At 35.7% G+C, this 24,676-nt stretch overlaps 3 protein-coding genes and 1 pseudogene across 5 annotated transcripts; 2 read left to right on the top strand and 2 right to left on the bottom strand.

The window, feature by feature from the left end:
- Window positions 1–1,132: 1,132 nt before the first annotated feature.
- Window positions 1,133–10,838, top strand: LOC107958411 (aminopeptidase M1-like; annotated as a pseudogene).
- Window positions 10,839–10,982: 144 nt separating this feature from the next.
- LOC107958410 (protein phosphatase 2C 16) lies at window positions 10,983–14,255 on the bottom strand. Its single transcript, XM_016894172.2, has 4 exons — window positions 12,517–14,255; window positions 11,910–12,257; window positions 11,711–11,816; window positions 10,983–11,501 (listed from the first exon to the last, which is right to left on the bottom strand). Exons 1-4 carry the CDS (start codon window positions 13,210–13,212, stop codon window positions 11,167–11,169), a joined length of 1,485 nt encoding a protein of 494 aa, XP_016749661.1. The 5' UTR covers window positions 13,213–14,255; the 3' UTR covers window positions 10,983–11,166.
- A 1,629-nt stretch (window positions 14,256–15,884) lies between these two features.
- On the top strand, window positions 15,885–17,483 carry LOC107958409 (mitochondrial import inner membrane translocase subunit TIM23-2). 3 transcript variants are annotated; one of them, XR_005927099.1, is made up of 3 exons: window positions 15,911–16,640; window positions 16,900–17,003; window positions 17,136–17,483. XR_005927099.1 is itself a non-coding variant. In XM_016894169.2 (2 exons), exon 1 carries the CDS (start codon window positions 16,050–16,052, stop codon window positions 16,611–16,613), a length of 564 nt encoding a protein of 187 aa, XP_016749658.1. In that variant the 5' UTR covers window positions 15,885–16,049; the 3' UTR covers window positions 16,614–16,640; window positions 17,136–17,483. The 3 variants fall into 3 exon arrangements, 1 of the variants encoding a protein (XP_016749658.1); XR_005927100.1 differs by having other exon boundaries at window positions 15,912–16,640; window positions 16,900–16,964; XM_016894169.2 differs by lacking the exon at window positions 16,900–17,003 and having other exon boundaries at window positions 15,885–16,640.
- A 442-nt stretch (window positions 17,484–17,925) lies between these two features.
- On the bottom strand, window positions 17,926–24,218 carry LOC107958408 (dihydrolipoyllysine-residue acetyltransferase component 2 of pyruvate dehydrogenase complex, mitochondrial). Its single transcript, XM_016894168.2, has 19 exons — window positions 23,822–24,218; window positions 23,467–23,560; window positions 23,045–23,121; window positions 22,784–22,878; window positions 22,661–22,701; window positions 21,980–22,035; window positions 21,824–21,898; window positions 21,636–21,728; window positions 21,182–21,424; window positions 20,986–21,058; window positions 20,679–20,779; window positions 20,261–20,346; window positions 20,109–20,184; window positions 19,056–19,123; window positions 18,895–18,961; window positions 18,718–18,813; window positions 18,526–18,628; window positions 18,349–18,444; window positions 17,926–18,266 (listed from the first exon to the last, which is right to left on the bottom strand). The coding sequence occupies exons 1-19, from the start codon at window positions 23,858–23,860 to the stop codon at window positions 18,196–18,198; spliced, it is 1,650 nt and encodes a 549-aa protein (XP_016749657.1). The 5' UTR covers window positions 23,861–24,218; the 3' UTR covers window positions 17,926–18,195.
- Window positions 24,219–24,676: the final 458 nt, after the last annotated feature.

Here is a 24,676-nt window from a genome sequence, read left to right as displayed (position 1 = left end):
ATTAGGATGTGCTGGATTTATTTCCTCAAATTCAAGTCAGAGGTTGCTGGCTTGTTTTAAAAATTCAAGCAATGGTTTGAAACTCAAAGTGACCGTAAGATTCAAGCTTTAAAGTCTGATAATGGTAAGGAGTACACATCTAATCAATTCAATCTGTTTTCTGAAGAAGTTGAGATTAAACACTAACTCCCTGCTCCATATACCCCACAACAGAAATTTGAATTTCTCAGAGAAATACTTGGAATTTGCAGCAATTGAAGGAAGGAGCAGTGTTGAGGATTTGCCTCAAGCAATTTCAGTCAAAATAATTTAGTTATTTTTAGGTATTTTCATTTTGGTGTTGACTTTTAGAGATTTATCGTTTATGAATGTTTTAGTTGTTTTAGTTATTGGTTGTTGAATTTTGTTTGATGTATAAGTGTTAGTTTTTTAGTTCAATAAAAAATACACTTTCCATCAAAATTTATTTCTACTTTGTTCTTGTCTTTATTGTTTTTTTATAGCAAATTTTCTTAAAAACTCCAACAAAAACAATCGCTCAACTTTCATGTTCCATAAAGACTTATATGATGAAAGATTGCTTGACAAAATTGTTTCAATAATTTTGTGGCAGCGGACCTCCACCCATGTAACACTATAGATGGCGCATTTCATTCTGCGATTTGGGGTGAACTCCAGGGTGTTTTGTGGTTGAATGGATTAATTAAAGCGTCTAAGCCATGGATTTAAGACAATGACATCATTGTCTAACTGAAGCATTGGAAACAAATGGTAGTAATAAGTTCTGTTTGTTGTGGTACAATGACATGAATGATAATGCAATTAATGGCAAATGCAAATGGATTGTGGGTAGATTGTGACTCCATAAAAAATTGGGCAGGCCGAAGGTTTAATTGGTTTAATATTAATCAAGTAGCATGCCGTGGTCAGCAGCTACTAGTGACCATTCATAGTCCCGGTTCATGTCTCTTTCTGACTTGGTTTTTCTACCTTTTTAGTCACCCCTTTTGCATAAAAACAAGGAGCTGATAAAGATTCCAAGTAAAAGCCAATAGCTTTAAAACGTTAACTACTAAAGTGGGAAAAATTTTCCACACAACATTGCTATATAAATCTCTCTTCATTTCTCCAACATATCGTCTCATTCTCACATTTCATATAACTCGATTAGGAAGAAAGGAGGAAAGTTGGGATTTAGAAATGGATCAAAAACAGAACATAGAACAGTTCAAAGGCCAACCAAGGCTACCAAAATTTGCCATCCCAAAACGTTATGATCTTTATCTCAAACTTGATCTCTCTGCCTGTACTTTTTCTGGTTTAGTTCATATTAATCTCAGCATCGTGGAAACAACTAAGTTCATAGTCCTAAATGCTTGTGAACTTGTTGTCCACGAAGTCTTTTTCACCACCTCTCTCAACCATCTAAGTCATACTTGCCTGGTAATCTTAAGGTCTGATCGTTATTTGATTTGATTGATGATTTTTCATTTAGGGTTATTTTTTTGGCAGAGATTTACACCGTGTGATGTAGTTTTGAATGGCAATGATGAGATACTTATGTTGGGATTTGAGCAAGTGCTTGCTACTGGTGAAGGAGTGTTAAGTATATAGTTTTCTGGGGCTCTTAATGAGCAGTTGAAAGGCCTTTACAAATGGTGCTGTGTTTCTTTTATTAACTTCCAATGTTCTGTTTTGACCTGAAACTTTTTTTTTTTTTTTTGTCTTTCATGTAGCTGTGAAAGTTATTTATTTCTCGTTCACTTTTGTCTTTTGCTGCTTACAGTACTTATGCTGATAAAGGAGTAAGAAAGAATATGGCAGTCACCCAATTTGAAGCCCTGCAAGCAAGGCTGTGTTTTCCATGCTGGGATGAACCTGCTCTTAAGGTATGCTAAGGACTTCACCTATGCTTGAAGTAAATAGCTATGATGAAATTGAACCTACATAATAACTGGTACTACTTAAATTTCATGTTATGACCAGTGACCGACATAGATGCACTTGGAAAGATCTAGAAAGCATGATGACTGTATGTACCTTTTTTTTGGTTCAATTGAAAATAACTTTTAAGATACAAGATTCAACAAACATATTGATTTTATGCTTCTGCGTCAGCAAAGTGCCTAGAACAGAGATTTGTGTCCTACTATAGCATGACTGATCTTATTTTCACAGGCAACTTTTAAGATCACATTGGATTTGCCCTCGGAGTTGATTGCCTTGTCAAATATGCCAATCAATGATGAAAAGATCAATGGGAATGTTAAGACCGTTTACTTTGAGGAGTCTCCAAAAATGTCGACTTATTTGGTTGCTATTGCAGTTGGTTTATTCGATCATATTGAAGAAACAACAGCAGATGGTATGCATTTCAGCCGGATTCCTTTTTTCTTTACTCTTTGATTAATAATTGCTTTAATACGTACTTTAACACTTAAATAGGAATTAAGGTTGGAGTATATTGCCCTGTTGGTAAGAGCGATGAAGGGAAATTTGCACTAGAAGTTGCTGTTAAGTCACTTGATATATTTACTAGGTAAGTCACCCACTGGTCATCATTTCCTTTCATTTCAGGATACATAGACTTCAGCAATCAAATAAGCATGCAATGAAAAAAGAAGGATTATTTTATTGGAATTTTTTGTTCTACACCTACCTCAGTCCAGGAATTGCTTTAAAAATATGATCTTTTGAAGAACTTTAAACTTTTCATAGACAATGTCTTGAGGGTCTGTAAGATAAAGTCACATATCTAAAAGAGTATGAAGCTTTTCCACCCAGCAATCTCAGTGCCAAAACACAAAGGCACTATAAATGTCTTAGATTCATATTCTTTGTGGTTTTGAATAATTCAACCATCTCCTCAAACACTCACCTAACAGTGGATATATAATGAGGAACCTGCTTCCACTTGGTGGCTATCCTTTTGTCAATGATTTTTTTTACTTGTTAGCTGTTAGTGTCTGGTCATTGTCTGCAACCGGAATGTTAAACTCAATTTTCAATATCATTATTGTTTTGAACTGGTTTTTAACACTTATCACGGAGATTTTACCTTTTATAGGTACTTCTCGATGCCTTATCCACTCCCTAAGCTAGATATGGTTGCTGTCCCTGAATTTTTTGGTGGAGGTATGGAGAATTATGGTTTGATCGTATACCGTGAAAATGAGATACTTTACACTGATTCACACTCTACAGCTGCTAGAAAGCAGCGGGTAAGTTACATGTTCTTTTCCAGAAAAGGGTAACTTTCAATAAATTATCTTCATCTACTAGCAGTAACTCCTGCAGTAAAAGAATATCACCCCCCCCCCCGGTCAATCCAACTGGTCCTTACCAACTTATTTTTTACTGTAACTTTTCCTTGTCAGCTTACAATAGTTGTAGCACATGAAGTTGCCCACCTATGGTTTGGCAATCTTGTAACAATGGAATGGTGGACTCATTTGTGGCTTAATGAAGGTTTTGCAACATGGGTAAATTTAAGTCCTGAAGTTTATTACGGTGGACATTTTAATAGATACAGCATCAATTTGTTACATGCATATCAATACATACAATATATTTTGCAGATTAGTTATATGGCTACTGATATCATGTTCCCTGAGTGGAAAATATGGACACAATTTCTCCAAGAAATTAATGGTGGCTTGCGTCTGTGTTGGAAATTGGCCATCCATGCTGCTGTTATGTTTTTGTTGAGAGCATACGGCTTGTATGCATGCTGCATGTTGCAGCAACAAGTTTTCTGTTGTAGTTGCAATTTAGTTTAGTTTGGTTGGAAATGAACTAAGTTGCTGACGTTTTGATGTGTTTAGGTGCTGATAGAGCTGATAATTCAGCTTATTGATGTGTACAAGTAATGCTTAGCAAGTCCCTAGGCTACTTAGTGGTAGTAGGTAGTATTTGGTAATGAGTTTTATCTATAAATGTATTGTTTTTCTAATTGAATGAATGAGCTAAATGAGCTGAAGCCATAGCTCCCTTGCTGCACATTTGTGAGCAAGTAAAAATACTGCCTTGTTCTGTCCTGTATTTCTTCCTCTGCTCCGTTCCTCTGCTGTCAAAAATCCCCAACAATAGCTAAAAGCTTGAACTTCAAGCATTTTTCCTTCATATTTTATCCGGGTATAATACGTTGCTGCTGGTGCTCTGTTTGAAATTCTTACTTTACCCGGTTAAAGTGTGTCAAAAACCCAACAGTCTGGATGCACAGGAGAAATCACATCCAATTGAGGTGAGGAATAATCAGTTTTCCTCATATAACAGGTTGCTCATTAAAATTCAAACTCTAGTTTATGTTATAGCTCTATGTCAATAATTATCGATATTCATTTTCAAAACAATCTCAGCACATGCTGAAAAATTAAATCCATAAATACGATGGAAGTTTCTAGTTCATAATTCAATAGGAATGTTCATGTTCATAGGTTCTTCTTACACAAGCAAAATATATCCTTCTTAAATTTATTAGAATTTGTGCAGATGGAGATTCAGCATGGTCACGAAGTTGATGAAGCATTTGATGCTATCGGCTATAAGAAGGGATCTGCAGTCATCAGGATGCTACAGGAATATATTGGGGATGAAATATTCCAGGTCAGTTCACATTTATGGAAAGGATGTTGGTTCCCGTGAAGGACAATATAATATGTTTTTCAGTTCTATGGAATCAGATTTTGAAGCGGTATATATGTAAACATGCATGCATGAGGCATGAACAGTTTTGAATTGGAAAATCTGGAAAGCAGTATTTTAATAAGCCATAATTTCACTATGGCCTTGTAAATCTTTTCCAACCACAGAAATCTTTAAGCTTCTACATAAGAAGGTATGCTTGGAGCAACGCGAGGACAGAAGATTTGTGGAGTGTCCTTTCAGAGGTAACTGGCATTGAAGTAAACTCAATGATGGACAGCTGGACAAAGCAGAAGGGGTATCCAGTTATCTCAGTGAAATCCAAAGACCATATTTTGGAATTTGAGCAGGTTACCTGACATTAGCATTCTCTTCTTTACTTTCTACATTTTTAACATAAGTGTCAATGTCTGATAATTGCTCGGTATTTGCAGTCACAGTTCTTGTTGTCTGGCTTTCATGGTGATGGACAGTGGATTGTCCCAATAACCTTGTGCTTCGGTTCATACGACAGAATCAAGAGTTTTCTTTTGGAATCAAAATCTGAAAATCTGGATGCCTCTGAACTATTTCCCACTTCAGATGAACAGAATGAAGATGAATATGGTGAAGCGTCATGGATCAAGGTTAATATTGGGCAAAGTGGTTTCTACAGGGTAAAATATGGAGATGAACTCCATGCACGACTCAGGAAAGCTATAGAGAAAGGCTTCTTGTCAGTAACTGATAAATACGGTGAGTACTGTGTAATATTGATATTAGATATTTCTCTTTGTGAAGCATTCCTTTAATACAGGCATGGATGGTTTCGCTCCCTTGCTATGCTAAATATATTATAAGCACTAATGTTGACCTATAAACCTTGTTCTGCAAAATGTTTTGATCAGTCAAACCACTATGATCAATTATATCAATCACGTTTTCAGGCATCCTCGATGACAGATATGCTCTTTGTGTGGCATGTGAACAATCATTATCATCTTTGCTTTTGTTGATGGATGTATACAGAAAAGAGAGCGATTACATCATTTTATCGAAACTTATCGATGTGAGCATATCTTTTCACCCAAGGTATCTACCCACTTCATAAGAAGCGTTATTTTTTTATTGATTCAATTTATGTGACAGGTTTGCTATAATGTTCTGGAGGTCTTGAGAGATGCTATCCCAGAATTAACAAATGCATTGAAAGAAATTTTCATCAACATCCTTCTATGTTCGGCCAAGTAAGAGATTTCACTAGACTGCACAAGCTACTAACACAGTGGTTTTATAGTGATTTAATTATTTCTCAAATTTGGATATTAAATTATAGTTGATTTTTTCATATATATAATGTATATAATTCAGAAAATTAGGTTGGGAATCCTTACCTGGTGAGTCATTTAACTGGTCTAATGAGGGGTGAGGTCTTGATGGCCCTGGCTGCTTTTGACCATGCTAAAACTCATGAACAAGCAATGCATCGCTTTCAGTCATTCTTGGATGATAGAAGCACTGAACTCCTTTCACCAGACACTAAAAGGGTGAATAAAAATGGAAACTTTTATATGTTATTTCCTTTTTCCTATGAACCCTTTTCGATATATATATATATATGATCTGTAATGTAAAATAATGTGATAGCTGCCTCAACAGGCTGCCTACATTGCTGTTATGAGGAACGCTAACACAAGTAGAGATGGTTTTGAGTCCCTCTTGAAGGTTTATAGAGAAGCTGATGCTGTTCAAGAAAAAGAACATGTTTTACGTGAGATTTTGATTATCTTAAAGAGTTAACAGATTCAGACTTTATCAGTGTTTCTCATTCCCTTATTCACATTAATTCTTATGTGAATTTCCTGTTCTATATTTTACTTCAACGTAGGTACGATGGCATCCACTCCCAGTCCAGATATTATTGTGGAAGTTCTGAAGTTTTTTATATCTAAAGAGGTATTAATGAATTTGGTTTAGTTTCTTTCTTTATTAGATGGCAACAAAAAGGATTGAAAATGTTGGGATTTGAATCTAGAACTTGTAGGTGCCACTCTTTAAGTGTGTTTGCATGAACAAACTGAGCAGAACCTGGAGTTTTGTTGGAGCTTTTTGACAGATAATAGTTTTAACTTTTTTCTTTTCCTAGAAGGTTCGAGATCAAGATATCGTTTATGGACTTCCTGGAATAAGCTTAGAAGGGCATGAAATAGCATGGAGGTGGATGAAGGTATGCTGTTCATGGCTGTTAAGAATCTCATAGAAATGGCTATCATCTTTTCTATAATTGATCAAATGCTGTTCATGGCTGTTAAGAATCTCATAGGAATGGCTATCATCTTTTCTATAATTGATCAAGTCGTTTGAATGAATGCAGGAGAACTGGAACTTCATCGTAAACAAGTATAATGGAGGGCTCCTCACACATTTTATTCGTGACATTATATCACCGGTAAGGAAGTAAAACCTGATAAAATAATGAATGACACATTATTTACAAATAGAACTTACCGAAGAGCTACAATTGTTTATCTTAACCAGACTTGAAGAGTACCGGGTAGGCGTATGTGTCCTATATGCGGGTGCTCAATCTTTTCAAAGTTCTTCATATATTTGAATGATCATATCCTATAGCCCGACATGAGTTCTTTAGGGAAAATGAAAGCCAAGAACACACAATCAACCAGCTTGTTCGAATAGCTGCAACGGCCTAGGGATGATATGATAAACTAATTAAGAATATTACCTCGGAAAGTTTTCTTCTGCTGAGACATATTGAGGGATTGTCTTTGATCATATTAGTATCAAAAGAACATCGTGAAACTTGGTCACCATATCTGAAAACTTTTCGTGTTTTATTGACAAAATCCTAATTGATCGATGAATGTTTTTCCGAAATTTGAATTATAAGGGTAAACTGACCCTGTCATATCTTCACATGGCAGTTTTGCAGCAATGAGAAAGCTGATGAGGTTGAAGAATTTTTCGAAAGCCGTGTGACTTCTTCATTTGCAATGAATTTGAAGCAAAGCATTGAGCAGGTTCGGATCAAAGCAAGGCTGGTTGAAAGTATAAAGCAGGAGCGGCAACCTCTTCAAGACCTACTCAAGCAATTAGTTTGTAAGGGATGATAACTTCGGCTGTTATCTCAATGTATAATATATTTATATGTGCTAAAGCATAAAGGCTTGACATTTTGTCTGATATCATGTTTTGTGGGTTAAGATTGAAAGCAGGAATGCCTGGAAAGCATTGTCCAAGAATAACAATTTTGTTTCAAGCTTTCTAACAATCTGCTGTGGTGCTCAGGGGAAAACGATTTCCAATTGGGGTAAACCCCAGTATTTAAACATTCTCTTCTCAAACCGGGTCTATACAAACTGAACCAGCGGAAAATTACTGTAGGTATATGTTCTGCTTGTTTTTATCAGATTGGATTAATTAAAGCGCCTTAGACAGGCACGCTATAACAAAAATATTGGGCCTGGGAGAAGGGTTTAATTGTTTTGATATTTAACCAAGTGGCATGGCGAAGCCTACCAGACACCAGCCACTGGCAGGCAATCTAAAATTCCGGTTTATGTCTCTGTCTGACTTGATCTTTCTACCATTTTAGTAGCTCCTTTTTCATAAACCAAGGACCACATAAAGCTTGAAATGTGCAAGTAACAGCCAATAGCTTTAAAACGTGTAAGCACTAAGAACTTAAAAGGGCTTATTACATTGCTATTCATATCTCATTTCTCCAAGGTAACGTCTCATTCTCACAGTTCATCTAAGGAAAGTTGGGATTTAGAAATGGATCAAAAACAGAACATAGAACAGTTCAAAGACCAACCAAGGCTACAAAAATTTTCTGTCCTGAAACGTTATGATCTTTATCTCAAACTTGATCTCTCTGACTGTACTTTTTCTGGTTTAGTTCACATTAATCTCAGCATCGTGGAGCCAACTAAGTTCGTTGTCCTAAATGCTTGTGAACTTGTAGTTCACCAAGTCCTTTTCACCAACTCTCTCAACCATGTAAATCATACTTGCTAGCTGATCTTAAAATCTGATCATTATTTGATTTGGTTGATGATTTTTCACTTTGGGTTATTTTTTTGGCAGAGGTTTACACCGTGTGATGTAGCTTTGAATGGCGATGATGAGATACTTGTGCTGGTATTTGAGCAAGTGCTTGGCACTGGTGAAGGAGTGTTAAGTATTGAGTTTTCTGGGGCTCTTAATGAGTAGTTGAAGGTTAATGTTGAGCAAAGTGGTTTCTATAGGGTAAAATATGGAGACGAACTCGATGCACGAATGACGAAAGCCATAGATAAAGGCTTCCTATCAGCAGAAGATAAATACAGTAAGTACCGTGTAAAATTGATATCATGTATCAGCCTGTGAAACATTTTCTTTGCATACAGGCATGAATGGCTTAGCTCCCTCCCTAAGCTAAATAAATTGTTAAGTACTGTGCAGTTAATAATGTAGACCTATAAACCGTCTTCTTCAAACATATTATTAATCAACATCTCAGGTAAGCCACTATTTTCATATATTGTTGGTTTTCCTCCTTGATCAGTTGCAATCATTCTCATTTTCAGGCATCCTTGATGACAGATATGCTCTTTGTGTTGCCTGTGAACAATCATTAGCATCATTGCTTTCATTGATGGATGTATACAGAAAAGAGACTGATTACATCGTGTCATTGGAACTTATTGATGTGAGCACATCTGTTCACTTCAGGGATAACCCACTTCAATGCCTAGTATTATTTTGTAACCTGACATTTCAGTCAATTTACGTGACAGGGTTGCTATAATGTTTTGGAGGTCTTGAGAGATGCTATCTCAGAATTAACAAATGCATCGAAAGAATTTTTCATCAACGTTCTCCTGTTTTCGACCGAGTAAAAAATCTTTCCAGACTGCATAAAATACTAACAGTGATTTTTAGTGACATATTTTTCTCTCAAAGTTTTTTTTTTTATAAAAAAATTAGAAAATTAGGATGGGAATCAGCACCTGGGGAGAGTCATTTAAATGCTTTTCTGAGGGGTGAGGTTTTTATGGCCTTGGCTACTTTTGACCATGCTAAAACTCATGAACAAGCAATGCACCGTTTTCAAGCATTCTTAGACGATAGAACCTTTCAGCAGACACTGAAAGGATGAATAAAAATGGCAACTTTTAATATGTTGTTCCTTTTTCCTACGAACCCATTGCAATTATATATATGATAATGTAAATTAATGTGGTGGCTGCCTCAACAGGCTGCCTACATTGCTGTTATGGGGAACGCTAACAGAAGCAGGGATGGTTGGTTTTCAGTCCCTCTTGAAAGTTTATAGAGAAGCTAATGCAGTTCACGAGAAAGAACGTGTTTTACGTGAGATTTTGATTATCTTAAAGAGTTAAACCAAATCAGATTTTACCAGTATCTCCCATTCACATATTCATATTAAATCCTTATTTGAATTTCCAGTTCTATATTTTGCTGTGGTGTAGGTACGATAACATCCGCTCCCAATCAAGACATTCTTGTGGAAGCTCTGAACTTTTTTATATTGGACCAACATGATGCTATCTCTTAAAGGCTACCAATAATGAATCGGGTTTAGAAAATCTTGTAGCGACCATGGCAGATATTGGACCAACATGATGCTATCTCTTAAAGACTGATTGCATAAAAAAAGAATTTCTTTTTTCTTTTCATATTAAAAGGTTCGGGATCAATATATTATTTATGGACTTGCTGGAATAAGCTTAGAAGGGCATGAGTAGCATGGAGATGGATGAACGTATAGGCACTGATTTTTACAAGAATTAGCCACTGGTGCTGTTCACAGGCAATGGACCCATGTTATTCGAAAATGAATGCAGGAGAGGTGGAACTTCATCGTAATCTAGTATGGTGGTGGGCTCCTCACACATTTTAACCCTGACATTATAACACCGGTTAGGAAGTAAAAGCCGAAAAAATAATGAATGATACGTTATTTACATATAAAACTTACCCCAAGAGCGACAATTATTTACATTTAATCGTAAACTGACCGTGTTTATATATTGACATGGCAGTTTTGCAGCAATGAGAAAGGTGATGAAGTGGAAGAATTTTTTGAAAGCCGCGTGAGACCTTCATTTGCAATGAATTTGAAGCAAAGCATTGAGCAGGCTCGGATCAAAGCAAGGTTTGTTCAAAGCATAAAGCAAGAGCGGCAACCTATGCAATACCTACTCAAGCAATTAGCTTGTAAGGGATGATAACTTAAGCTGTTATCTCAATCTATCATATATAATATATATATGTATGTATGTGTATATAAAGCATGGAAGTTTGGCACCATTTATACCAAAACATAGGTAATATGGCAGTAAAAAAACACCTTGCTATAGTACATATTAATTTCTGTTCTTGTACACACATTAAAGCCCATAAGAAAAAGTAATGGACCGGGGATATGTATTTCATTAGATGTACTGTCTCTAATATGTCAGGTACTATATCGACTTTGATTTTTAGATGATTGGATTTGGGGGGTTGAGACTCTGATTATGTTTTGCTCTTGAACTTCCTTTGAGCTTTCAAGTCTACAACAATTACAGAGATGTTGTCTCTGCTACCTTTTTGGATGGCCAGCATCGAAAGGTATTCAGCTGCCGCTTGCGCCGCTGGGTCAATTCCTTTGCCTCTTTCCACCAGAGATGGAACCCCATTCTTTTTGTGCCAGAGCAGGATTCGCCGTCGAGCCACCTCGCAAGCTTCCTCATTCGATATCACATCCCACAACCCATCACTGGCTAAAATCAAACATTCATCTTCTCTAGCTCGAGGAATAAACATAACTTCCGGTTCCGGGATAATCCATGGTTTCAAATATCTATCACCTGTTAATTAACATAAAAAAAAAAAGGAAAAAGAAAAAAAAACAGTAAATGCAACACCAGACTCGAGTTCATTTACTGAGTTATTTATCAAACATGTCACAGATATTATCAAGCTTTGGCATCTTGAAACGAAATGGAAAACTTAATCCATTATATTAACATCAAGAGAGGCGGCAGATGATGTCAAAATCAAACAAAAATAAACATACCGATGGACCTTGACATTGCAAGAACACCGAAAACACGATGTCCATTCCACTGTATAACTTTCCCTCCTGATGCCTCAATCCTTGCATACTCATCATCTCTGCTTGGCTGCAAATAAATAAAGCAAACATGTTGGTTTCGATACACAGGTAGCTTATGTTATTTATTTGTAGAAAACCCGAAGAATTAAAATCGCCATACTTTGTGATCACTTGACAAGGCCATGGCTTCTTTGCCACGGCACAAGACTGCTCTTGAATCACCACAGTTAGCAACAACGATATGCGATGAACAAACCAAGGCCACCACAGCGGTTGACCCAACTGTTTCGGGGGCAACAGGTTCGAAACTAGCATCAGAAGCATCTTCATTGCCTTGGCTAACTTTTCCTCCAATCTCGTCATCGACCTTTAGAAAGCAACTAGTAAATGTCTTCTCCCATTGCATCTGTCGACTCTCTTTACTAGTGTCATCATATAAATTGTCTTTAATTCTCCCAATCTCTTCAGCCAAAGCCACATGGATACGGTCACGGCAATAGTTTGCCACCTGCATAAGATTCCGATAAGCAACTATATAAGGTTAATCACTTTGGAAACAATTCATGAAAAAGATCAACTGATCAAGAAATCACTTGTATCAAAAGAACAAAGATGTTGCAGTATGCAACCATCCAAATTTCCTCACTTTGCAGAGAATGGCCATAAAAAGCATACGGATACAGAACTACCATTTAATGCAGGAACCTTTTAACATTACTTAAAGTAGAGCTAAAATGTAAAAACGGTTCTGTGGAAGAATGTTTTACCTGTGAGCCACCATGACCGTCGTAAACACCAAAAAAGTGCACAGTAAGGTCAGTCAGACCTCGACTGATTCCATCAAAAACACGATCACCAATAAGCATTTTGATAGGAATCTTCATAAACCGAGGCATTGCAGCAACAGCATCTTCCATTTCTGCTCTTTTTCCAATAATAGACACTGATCCCCAAAGGGGTATACAATCCAACTCAAAAACACTCCGGCTACCTCTATTGAGGTTCTTTTCTTTAGGCAGCTGAATTACCACTTCTGAAGCCTTTATCTCAAACCCATCAGAAATCTTTACATCGGGACTCACTGTTGTGAGCAGTACTTCAGCCGTAGGCACCTGCTCGATGCTCGACTCTCCCAAAATAATAGCCTTAGCAAGAATTCGACCACTTTCAATTTCCGCATTTTGCAAGCTAATATCAGAACCTGCATTCAAAACCAGCAACCCCTCATTTATAATTCCATTAGTGTCCACTGACAAAATTACATCTTCCTCGCTTTCCTGAACCATCGATTCACTAGCAGCGATAGACCCATTTCCGTTCTTGGGTAACATCTTAGACAAACTCGCTGCATCGGTTACGAGCTTGATTGGCGTGATTTCCACATGGGCTGCGATTCCAGAGTTGTCACCCATAGAGTTACCCAAACTAAGTGTTACTGCGACTGCCGGAGACATCTCTTCCATCAATTCCCTCCTCTAACTCCACAAACAATTACCACTCGGAATATCTAAAGAGTGAACCACAACAATTTACCAATATTCATCTTAACTATCACCTTACAGCAACAAACTTGGGATGAAGCCATCAGGTTCTATCAACACTTCCTCCATTGCAATGAATCTCAATGACCCAACAACAATCGTTTTCATAACAAATAAAGAAACAGTACTAAACCACCAAGAACAAAGCTTTTTGACAGGGTCAACAGTTAAAATGAAAGCAAAATGCTGATAGGATTGATCAGATCTGGTGAAGAAGCACCTAAGGATCAACCCTTATAATTACTGAATTTAAAACCAATCCAATCAAGGTGATTAAATCCTATCCAACCAAGCCTACCCTTTTTTTTAACAAAAAAATGGAAACAACAAATACAAAGCTTTATCTGTAATAAACCCAAAAAGCAAAAGGTAGCATAAGAAAGAACCTAGGATAAAGCACAGATAATCACTGGAAAACCCCCTAAAAAGGTAAACTTTTTGGCACATACAAGTTGAGTTTCCTGGATCTAAGGCAAACCCATCTCAGCCTTTTTCTTAAGTAAGGGTCTCTTTCAGTTTCACTCTCCTTATCCTTGCTTCCAACAAACACACACCAACAACCCCAGATAACAAGAACAACAAGAAACTACCAGAATTATATATCTCTACAAAGAAACTACTAAAAAGACTTGATCTTGGACCCCTTAAACCAAAGGAAAAATATCAAATTTATTTGAAGAAAATTATTAAGAAGGATGGCTTGCTTACCGGTAGGAAATGAAGAGACTTCGGGGGCCTAATCATAAAATTTAAAATAAATTAAAATAAAAATGGTGAAGCCTCCTTGTATAATTTTTTCCCCTAGATTTTTTGCTATGTTATGGGGTAGGGGTGGCTTAGGCTTAGGATTGAGAGAGAAAGAGAGAGAAAGAAGGGGGAAGGAAATGGAAAAAGAAAGAAAATGGGGAGGGGAAATGGCTTTTTTGTTACCAATAACTCCTTTAGGGGACACGTATACATGTAATGTAATATTATCTTAACATCATTGAATGCTTTTAAGACAGAGAATGCTTAGGACAGTGCTTACATAAAGACATCTTTACCCATGATCTTTCATGGGGCAAACTTTGAGGAGGGACACGTGCCTCCCAAGCCTCTGTAAAAAAAACTCATACCCACCCACACCATTAATGTCCTTTCCACCCATGTGATGTGATCTAATCCATCTCTGTTTTCCTCTTTGTTTTTTTGCCCTTTTATCCATCTGCTTCCAAGTACCATGGTTTTTTTCAAAGGTTTTTGTTCTTCTTCCTACTCTTTTTTTCCTATTTCTTTTCTCCAGAATCTATAATCTAACCATTCTGTTTTCATTTCAACCAAATAAATTACAATGGTAAGACTTCAGAGGACTACTTTGGAATAAAATTAAAATTAAATAAATTTTTTAATATTAAAAGTTAGATTATATTTTATTTCATCTATTTTTACTATTAAAATTTAATTATTATATATCAACATGAAATGTATATGACATAAAATATGTAATTGTATGGTTATTTCATCATTCACTTTAGCTTTCATCAATAAAAATTGATAAAAACTTTAATTAAAAATATTATTTTAATTTTTAATCGATTAATTTTATTATTTTTTAGTAAACGAAACAAAATGGAATTTAATTCCCAATCACTTGGACAGTACTTTTACCCAAAATAGATTTTTTTATATTATTTCTGGGAATGATTCTTTAAATTTGTTTCTATCCGATTCATGACCTTCTTCAAGCACACTTTTGACATTTAATAGTTCAACCTCAAAAAATAAGAAAACTACTATCTTGAATTTTATGACGTTACATCGTTCATCATGTTTATACAAAATCGTGTTTGATTGATTCGCTTTGAAAATGATTTTGCATGATTGAATTTTTTTTCCTTTTTTTTCTATGTTACATAACCAATTTTAACTTATTTTTCTTAGCAATGGTTGCAGTCGTATGTCCGAAAATAGTTTTAAGTTACGTTGTTCCAACTGCATGCATATAGATATGATACAATATATTTAAAATTAAAATTTATTTATTAATTAAATTATGGGTGGAATGATAAATTTATTTTTTCTGATATCATTCTCAAATTCAATCGCGAGGTAATCTTTAATTTTTCCTCTTAAAAAAACTTTATTTCATATTTAAAAATCATATATTTATATTTAAATATGTAAATACAATACGTGTGTTGAACACAAAATTTTTTTAAAACTACAATATAGATTTTAAGTCCGTTTTTATAGAATTTTTTTACAGTACCGAGAAATAAATGACAAATTAACAGTCAAAATAATAAAATCATGGTTATTTAGCAACATAAAAGAACCGTGATGGGATTAAATTTTAAAGTTTAAGATTCTCATAAAATATTATTTTAATCTGACTCCTTATAATATATATTTTTTATTTTGATCCTAATAGTTTTAAATATTTTATTAAATTAATTTAGTAGGATGTATAAAAATATTTTACTAAAAAAATTGGAAATATTTATCAAATTTATGTTTCTTTAAAAAAATTGATTGGTCCATCTCATTCGTATGAAATATACTTTAAAAAGAGCAAAAGTTACAAAATCGGGTTTTCACTTTTCATTCGGCCGACCAATATTTTCATATAAATATATAAAAAAATTTAAAAAGGCCCAACTTGGTCCAACTCACGACGCCGCTAACAAAACATAAAATCTTCAACCCTTCTCTTCCTTCTCTGCCAATAAACTAAACCCTAACCAACTCCAAGTGTCGAGCCACCCAACTCACTATTAACAATGGCGCATCATCGTCGCTCCGACCCTGAAGCGGAACCAAACACCCGACTTTACAACCCATACCAAGACTTGAACCTTCAAGTTCCCATAACCAACCTGTACAAGCTCCCAACCTCTCCGGAGTTCCTCTTTGCTGAGGAATCCCTCCACCAACGCCGCTCTTGGGGAGAAAATTTGACCTTTTACACCGGTTCCGCTTATTTAGGTGGCTCTATATCCGGCGCAGCCGTCGGGCTCTTCTCGGCTCTCAAGAACTTCGAGCAAGGCGATACTTTGAAGCTGAAGATCAACCGGATCTTGAATAGTTCGGGTCATACGGGCCGGACATGGGGAAACCGGATCGGGGTGGTGGGCTTGATTTATGCGGGGCTGGAGAGTGGAGTCGTGGCGGTGACTGATCGTGATGATGTCTGGAGCAGCGTGGCTGCGGGTCTGGCCACCGGAGCGGTTTGTCGTGCGGCGAGAGGTGTGAGGTCCGCGGCGGTGGCGGGTGCTCTGGGTGGGTTGGCGGCGGGAGCAGTGGTCGCTGGGAAGCAAGTTTTGAAGAGATACGTGCCCATTTGAAAAAAGAGATGATTTTGCAATAAGTTGGTATGTGATTAGATTGAAATTTTTATGGTGGTTGTAGGTTAAATTTGAGGGGAAAATTTTGCTAATAGCATTAGGTTTTAGAGAAATCTAGTTTTATTTAATATGTGAAATTGATGTGCTGAAATTTTCTTTTCGATGTTAATGGATCTTATATTCAACTACGGTCTGAACTTGGTTTATTGCAACTTCATCTAAGGCATGTAATGGTGCACTGTTTTATGATCATTTTGATGTTGTTTGGTAGCATGTTTTCCTATAGGTAATGGTCTAAAGTGATATGGTCCCATGCGGTTGCCTATCGGCTTTCCTTTCTGCTAAGGTCAGGTATCAAGGTCTTAGCTTTGACTAGGGCATTGAAGCCTGGTAATTATAAAAAGCTGAATAGGAATAGTTATACATGTGTATCACATGCATATATATTATATGCTTCAACACTCTAAACCTCTTTTTGGTTGGTTAACTGGAAATTTTGTTATTGCTTTGGTTGTTCTGCAGAGGCCAGCGGGTTATTTAAAGGATGGAAAGGAGAAGTGATTGTATATTCACCAGAGTTATGTTCCGTTGTTGTTTCTGACTCTGGGGTTTTGTTCTTTTCTTTAAGGATTGGGATCTTTAGTGACACCCCCCAAAAATTTCAAGGATAAGGTGCTAGATTTTATTTTCTATTTTGTTGTTATTCGCCTTCATATAGATATAACACAGAAGTTTCTCTCATTGTATCTTTGATATTCTTTTAACAAGTTGGATCTTCTCTATTAAAGGGAGGGTTTGAGAGGCTTGTAAAACATTATAAATCCCGCAAATACGGACGGGATGGAGAAATAGAAATTTGAACTTTTATTCCCCTTCTTAGTAATAACAGTTCTCGAGCATTTATACAAACAATTCCCAACCCAAGCTGAGCAAAACTGATCCATTTGGGAGTCTTTGGTCACACAAAGTGAAGCAACAAGATTACACAAAACTCATACCAGCATGTTTCAAAAAAGATGGGGAAAGCCGGTCAGCAGATCAAAGCGACGAATATGAATACCAACACTACCAACAAAGACGAGGATCTATCAATCGAGCTTGAACTAGAACTCAAAACATGAAAACACAGCATAGTTCTCATTTCTATATGGCTTTAAACTAGATGTACTAACTTGACACCGTCGAAATCAAACCTTCAACGGGAAATTTTGTCAACCTTATGAGCAGGGGTTGCTAATTCAGAATACTAAAGAATATTTGACGCAAAACCATTATTTTCGGTGAACAATTCTGACCAGTAAAACACTAGAAATGTGATGGGTTAGCAGTAGCATCCCCTTAAATCATTCCAAATATTCCGTATGGAAAGGGTTATTACACTGCAAAAGGAAAATTCCAGCTCGCAGTTTTGTTCCTCAATTCCTGATCCCCCTTATTCCCCAAAAAAATTTAAATTGGTTTACAATGAAAATACTACTCCCGAAGAAAATTGCCCAGGAATACATGTATTGGATTCAAGCCATCACGAAAATTGATCACAGCAAGAAAGTGTGTTTAATTTAAAGAAACAAACACCATTGATTTAGAGCAACATTGACTCTGGATTCTCAATGTACCCTTTGAAAGCTTTCAGCCATTCAGCACCAATCGCACCTAAATGAACAAGTGGAATTACTTGGATTGTACAAGTTAGATTAATGATAAACTATTAGAATTCTAAACAAAAACTACATACCATCAATAACTCGATGATCGCAGCTTAGAGTTACAGACATGAACGAGGCAAACTTGAATTGGTCAGGACCCGAGCCAGGGATAACCCTCTTCTCAGCTGCATACATACAGTCCATCGATTACGAAGAAGCAGAAATGGATATGGCATGATGTAGGGCAAATTCAGGACAAATCTTACCAGACCCAACAGCTAAAATTCCAGACTGTGGAGGATTAATGATGGCACAGAATTGCTTAATACCGAAGGGCCCTCCCAAGTTAGACACTGTAAATGTGCCTCCCTGCAATGGAAACCCAGCATGAATATGGTTCATATGATGATCAATCATAACATCAACTATTGTTTATCAACATAAACACAATTTCTAACCTCGTAATCTTCTGGTTTTAAGCTGTTCTCTTTGGCTTTTTGTGCCAAATTCTTGACCTCCTCAGCAATTGAGGACAAACCTTTCTTATCAGCATCCTGCAACATGTACAACAAATTATCACTTAAAAATAGAGAATTACACTAAGAATTGAACAGTATGAAGTTCAAACTGCTCACCCTGATAACAGGGACGTAAAGTCCATTCTCTGTCTGCACAGCTACATTAATATTCACATTGTTATACCTGGGGTTGGAAGCAAACAAAAGCATGTCATGATGATAATTGATATGCAGTATGCACTCAGGACTTAATCAGATCGCAAGGAATTTATACTCACTGGCGAATATAGTCATCTGTCCATGAACTATTGCACTGAGGAACCTTTCGGAGAGCCAATGCAGCAGCCTGTAATTGACAAAAAACTTCTACCTTCTAAGTATATTAAATAAATAATGTTCAATTTTTGCGGTATTCTAATGACAATTCAATAAATAAATAAGGGAGATTCTGCACTAATTTCTTATTTGCAGAAATACTATATCAGTATATTAGCATATACATAAAAAAAGCCATTTCAATTACATTATTTCAGGGAAAGGATTTAAGTTTACATGGAGGAAAAAGCAAGTATATATGATGAGGCAAGAAGTTGACATAATATGCTTCAACTATGTACTCTGAAGCTTAGGGCCTGCTGAGCAATGCTTAAAAAAACACTTTTAGAAGAAAAGCTGTGCTAAACAAGCTGCTTTTGGTGCTTAATTACTTGTTCACCCCTCAAATAACATAGTACTTTCCTTCTTTTTTTCTTGGTGCTTAATTACAAATGTGTTAAAATCATTAATTTAAAAATAAAAAAATTTAAAATACTAATTACAAACATTTAATGGTTATATTTAAATATTTAAAATATAGTTTATATATTCTAATTAAATTTTATAAATAATTAATATTTATTGCTTAAAAATATTTAAAATTTATATTTCATATACTAAAATATTAACAAGAAGTTATAATAATTTTTTTAATATTCTTACTAAAATATAATAATATTAACTAATTTAAATATTATTTAAATGTATATTTGTTACTTCATAATAACATGTCTAAAATGGACATTTTATTTCTCAAAAGCACTTTTTGACAACAATGCTAAACACTCAAAAGCACTTCTCAAAAGCACTTTTGCACAGCACTTTTCAAAAGCATTTTTCAAAAGCACTTTTCAAAAGTATTGCTAAACTAGCCCTTAATCCTGAACTGCCATGTTAGATCCACAGTTCCCATTATATCGACCACAAGCCATTATACAAAAGCCTCTTGGACCATAACAAAAGTATCAAAGCAGGTCAACTTGAACATCTCAAAGCTAAGTATAGAAATCGTCTACCTTAATTACAAGATCATTGACAGATATACGCTTCCCACCTGAAGCTTCCTGTAATGAGTTGAGTTGGCTCCGCAAACTGAAGGTAACAAAACAGTTTATAATTATCAAATTCATCAATTTCTTTTTGAGAAGATCAAAGCACTATTACTTACTCCATAAGTCTGTCGACACATGTATCCACTGTTAAATAATAATGTGGGATAGTCTGCTTTGAGAATAATAAGCGTGATGCTGTGACCTGTCAAAATTTATAGTAGAAATTACTGACAAAGCACATTGATACATAATGGGCATGGGGAGACAACAGAAGAAGCTGGAGAGAAGATAGAGATATAAATTTCTATGCATTCTTATGCAAAGAGTAAAGAAATCTAGAAGGTAGCTAGAATTTGAGATTTCACTAGTTACAATAGAATGCATATCCTTTCAGAACTAGATGAAATGTAAAGTTCCATTCAAAGGGGACCATCCTCTATGAAGTGGATCCATAATAAAATCCGTGTACCATAAACATTTTACAGCCTTGAACTCTCATGAAACTTATATAAATAATGCCAACCAGTAACAGACCTTTCTTATCTGAGAATGAGGGATATCCACATAATCTAAAGCTGCAAGTTTTGTATCCTTTGTCTTAGGAATTGGTGCTGAAACTTCCTTCCCACGTGAAGCTACATGACAAGGAAAACTCTCCAGTAAGCAGAAAATGAGACAATAGTACATCAAAAAGAATACTACTAAAGAATCTCCGGAAAGCCAAAAGGGTAGGGTGGGGGTGGGAGACAAGACATTTTTTACTGTATAATATAGCATTACTTATCAGGGTCACAAATTGCAACAGAATGAATCACTCAGTGTAGAAATTTAAATATGATACCCAAATAATCTTCAATATCAGCCTTTACAATGTGTCCCTCAGGACCTGTTCCTTTGATACTTGAGAGAGGCACCTACATTTGCATCCAAAAGGAATGGAAAATGTTAAAAAGATATTGCATAGAAACAATTAGAACTCAAGGTAGCATCTTGACACAGAAAATTAAAATTGAAGTCACAGAACTTATACAACAAACCTTGTGCTCTTCAGCCAATTTTCGTGCAAGAGGACTTGCAAAAATGCGATCTTCTGAAGGAGAGGAAGTAGGCTTGGGAGTCTTAGGCTCTGGTGAACTAGCTGGCTGTTCAACAGGCTCCTGCTTTGGCGGGGGAGGAGCTGCTGAGTCTTTTGCAGCAGGAGCACCAGAATCCGATGCTGGAGGACTGTAGTCCTTGAACTTTGCAATATCCCCCTCCTCTTCAACAGTGATGGCAATTATCTACATAAGACCACAAGAGAAAACACAAAAACATCAACATAAATATTGATGAATTGTATTTTACTCAGGAAAAAAAAGGCAATAGACAGAAAATAAAGAGGTGCAAAGCAAAGTTGCAACTTCTCTATTTAGTCAAATTGATTCCCCAATCCACAAAGGTGAGAACTGAAAAAAGATAAAATATATGCATAATATTTCTTGAAATCAATACCTCACCAACTTTGATCTCTTTTGACCCATCTCCCTTTATAATCTTAGCAAGATAACCTTCTTCCATGCATTCCATCTCCACTGTTGCTTTATCCTTCACATAATAAATGAAGTTATAAATAAAATCGTAATTTCTGATACAAACAAAGAAGATGAAGGATAGAGCCAACAAACAGGAGAATGCCTTACAGTTTCAACTTCACACAACACTTCACCAGGAGACACCTTATCACCCTCTTTCTTCAACCACCTAGCAATGTTTCCCTGCATTTAGAAATTCACATACTTAGAAGAATAGCACAGATATATTTACAACATGTTTGGAAGATCTAGCATGGTTCAGACCTCAGTCATCGTGGGTGAGAGTGAAGGCATTCCAATTTCTTGGTGAGGAGGAAGGCCTGAAAGCAACTTAAGAATGTTAGCATTATTTAGTAGGTGACGCAATAAACAAATTGAACAGTTAACAAACAAGTAACACCCCATGGCTATCATTAATGCAGCAAAGTTCAACTTGAGACCTATCAATCATCATTCCAACTACCACGTGCTCAACCATAAATATACTAACCTCTACATTGGCAAAAAAACCACTGGCAACCTGAATACATGCTAAATAAATCCAGCACTACCTAAGCAATAGCACTAGCAAGGAAAAAAAACGTATAGCACTGCCTTGTAAAAGAGAGACAGATAATGAACTGCAATCATGATGATATCTCATAATACAACATATTATTACCCATAAAGTAAATTCCTATTACCTGAGCTCTCCTGTCAGAAAGGGTAATTTTGACAAGAGAGAACAATAATAAATCTCACAGCAAATTACGGTTTCAACATAAAAGTTTCTAGGGAAAGCACATCAATATGGTCATACTTTTGAATTCAGAATAAGGCGTGCAGTTGCATCAGTTAAACACACGTTACTGTAGTAGTCACCAGTAAGTGCAAAACCTTTTACCATTTGACAAATAATGGATTCCTAAGAGAACAGCGTAAAATAATTAAAATAATAATCCATACCTGCATCAGATGCAAATCCTCTACTAGAAAGTGCCTGTGAACTGAAAACGGATACAGGGATTAGGTTCTTCAAATGATTAGTAAAATCACCAACAAGGTAACAGAAAATGCTGAAAATTTTACCATAAAAGTCCTCTGCTGTATACCACACTATCCATTGGAATTCCTGATCTCATTACTGTCCTAGAAAGAGTCTTCTCAGATAAACAATATGATACCTGCGAATAAGATGTTAAATAGACACTGTTGACTAACTGAGTCTTAACTTCAACTAAGAAGGTAATGCAGAATGAGAGTCTGCATAAGAAAAAAAGGATAAAAAAGCAACAAAATGACTGCAAATTTATTGCTCCGCTAATGGGAGAAAAAGACAGATAAACTTACAGGGTGACTGCCAACAAACTTAGATACAGTCTCTCTTTCTGCAGATGCATAGCCAAGAGGACGGATCTTTGCAACATCTGAATAGTAACCAACTTTTCTTAACATAACATAAACAAAATTAAATCCACACTGCTATGTTTTTATCACTAAGTGTAATCACAAAAACATAACGAAGAGTAGCATGCCAGACAGCTCTTAATAAAGACGGGTAGCAGAAAGAATACGAGCAAACCATGTACTTATATTATATTATTCTGTAAACCGGATAGCCATTACCCGGTAGGCTTGGGAGGCACTTTTTTTGCATGTTGACTAAGTAGACTAAACAAAATTCTAAACGGTTACTATGCTTTTAGATATTAGAAAACTAAGTATGACAACAAAGCAATCTTTCTAATGCGGCATTTTATTCTTATATGTACCTTCTCTTTTACAAACAGATGATTGTGCTCCATTGGAAAACCAACGAACTAGAACAGCGTGATCGTACCGCAATAATTTGGGAACATTCCTCAACTGAAATATCAGAAATTCAAAAGTTTATATTAAAAATATATAAATAAATTATAAGCTAAAAAGAGACCGAAAATTCCAACTACGATCAATTCAAGGATAGTAAAAAGGAATCATCAATTAAGTTAATAGAGTCATTTATGAACTAAAATAAATAGCGATAAATATTCAAATCCAGAAAGAGATTCGAATCAAAAACTGATGCAGTGTTTAAAAAGAAAAATCCAATAAACGGATCCAGAAATGAAAAAACTTGAGAGTTACCCTTTTAGAATGATTGATGATATGAGATGCATAAGCCATGATTCTCTAAGCTCCCAATCAAACACTCCAGAAAAAAATGGACTAAAAATGAGAAGGTTAGGGTTTAGACCGTTCGGGCATAAGATCAAACACAGTAGATCTCACTTGTTTTTATTAAGAGAACCCTTTTTTTAGGGAAATAAAAATATAATAACAGTAAATGAAAAAAGATCGCTTCCCTTTTGTGCGTATAAAATTAAACGGTATAAAAAAAAGAGAGTAAGAACAAGCCGTTGATAGAGTGGAGTGGGAAAATTAGACGGTCATGATCAGTGGATCTAAGCTTAGTTCGATGAGTTGTATGTACCATAGAGAATGATGGTTTACATGGAAAGATAAGCGGCACAATTAGTGTTTGGGCTCGACTGTTAGGCGGGCGCCCACTTTCGTGGATTTGACCAACAATTTTTGTTTCTTTTAATATTTTAGTTCCAAATGGTACATATGGTACATGGTTTTATTATAAATGCGACACAAGATTACTGTACACGTCTAAAAAAATGAAACAAAATTGACTAACATACAACGTACTCAATGTTTTAGCTATTTATAGCAGTAGAATATTGTGACCTTATTGAACATGGTAAAACGTTTATAGCATTATTACATTATATTTTGGATTACATTCTCATCTTTTTGTAAGATAAATTATTATAAATTATATCTAAGAGTAATGCAAAATGATAGAATGATAGACATAGGAACAATAGTTGCTTGTTAGGAGTACTATGACTTTTGCATAATTTGTGATTTTTTCCCAATTTTACAAACCTCCATTGAAATAAATCTATTAACTTCATCATCTTGTAATTGAGG

Source organism: Gossypium hirsutum, chromosome A05 (assembly GCF_007990345.1).
Source record: "Gossypium hirsutum isolate 1008001.06 chromosome A05, Gossypium_hirsutum_v2.1, whole genome shotgun sequence".
Taxonomy (NCBI): Eukaryota; Viridiplantae; Streptophyta; class Magnoliopsida; order Malvales; family Malvaceae; genus Gossypium; species Gossypium hirsutum.
This window is presented reverse-complemented; position numbering and strand designations above follow the sequence as displayed.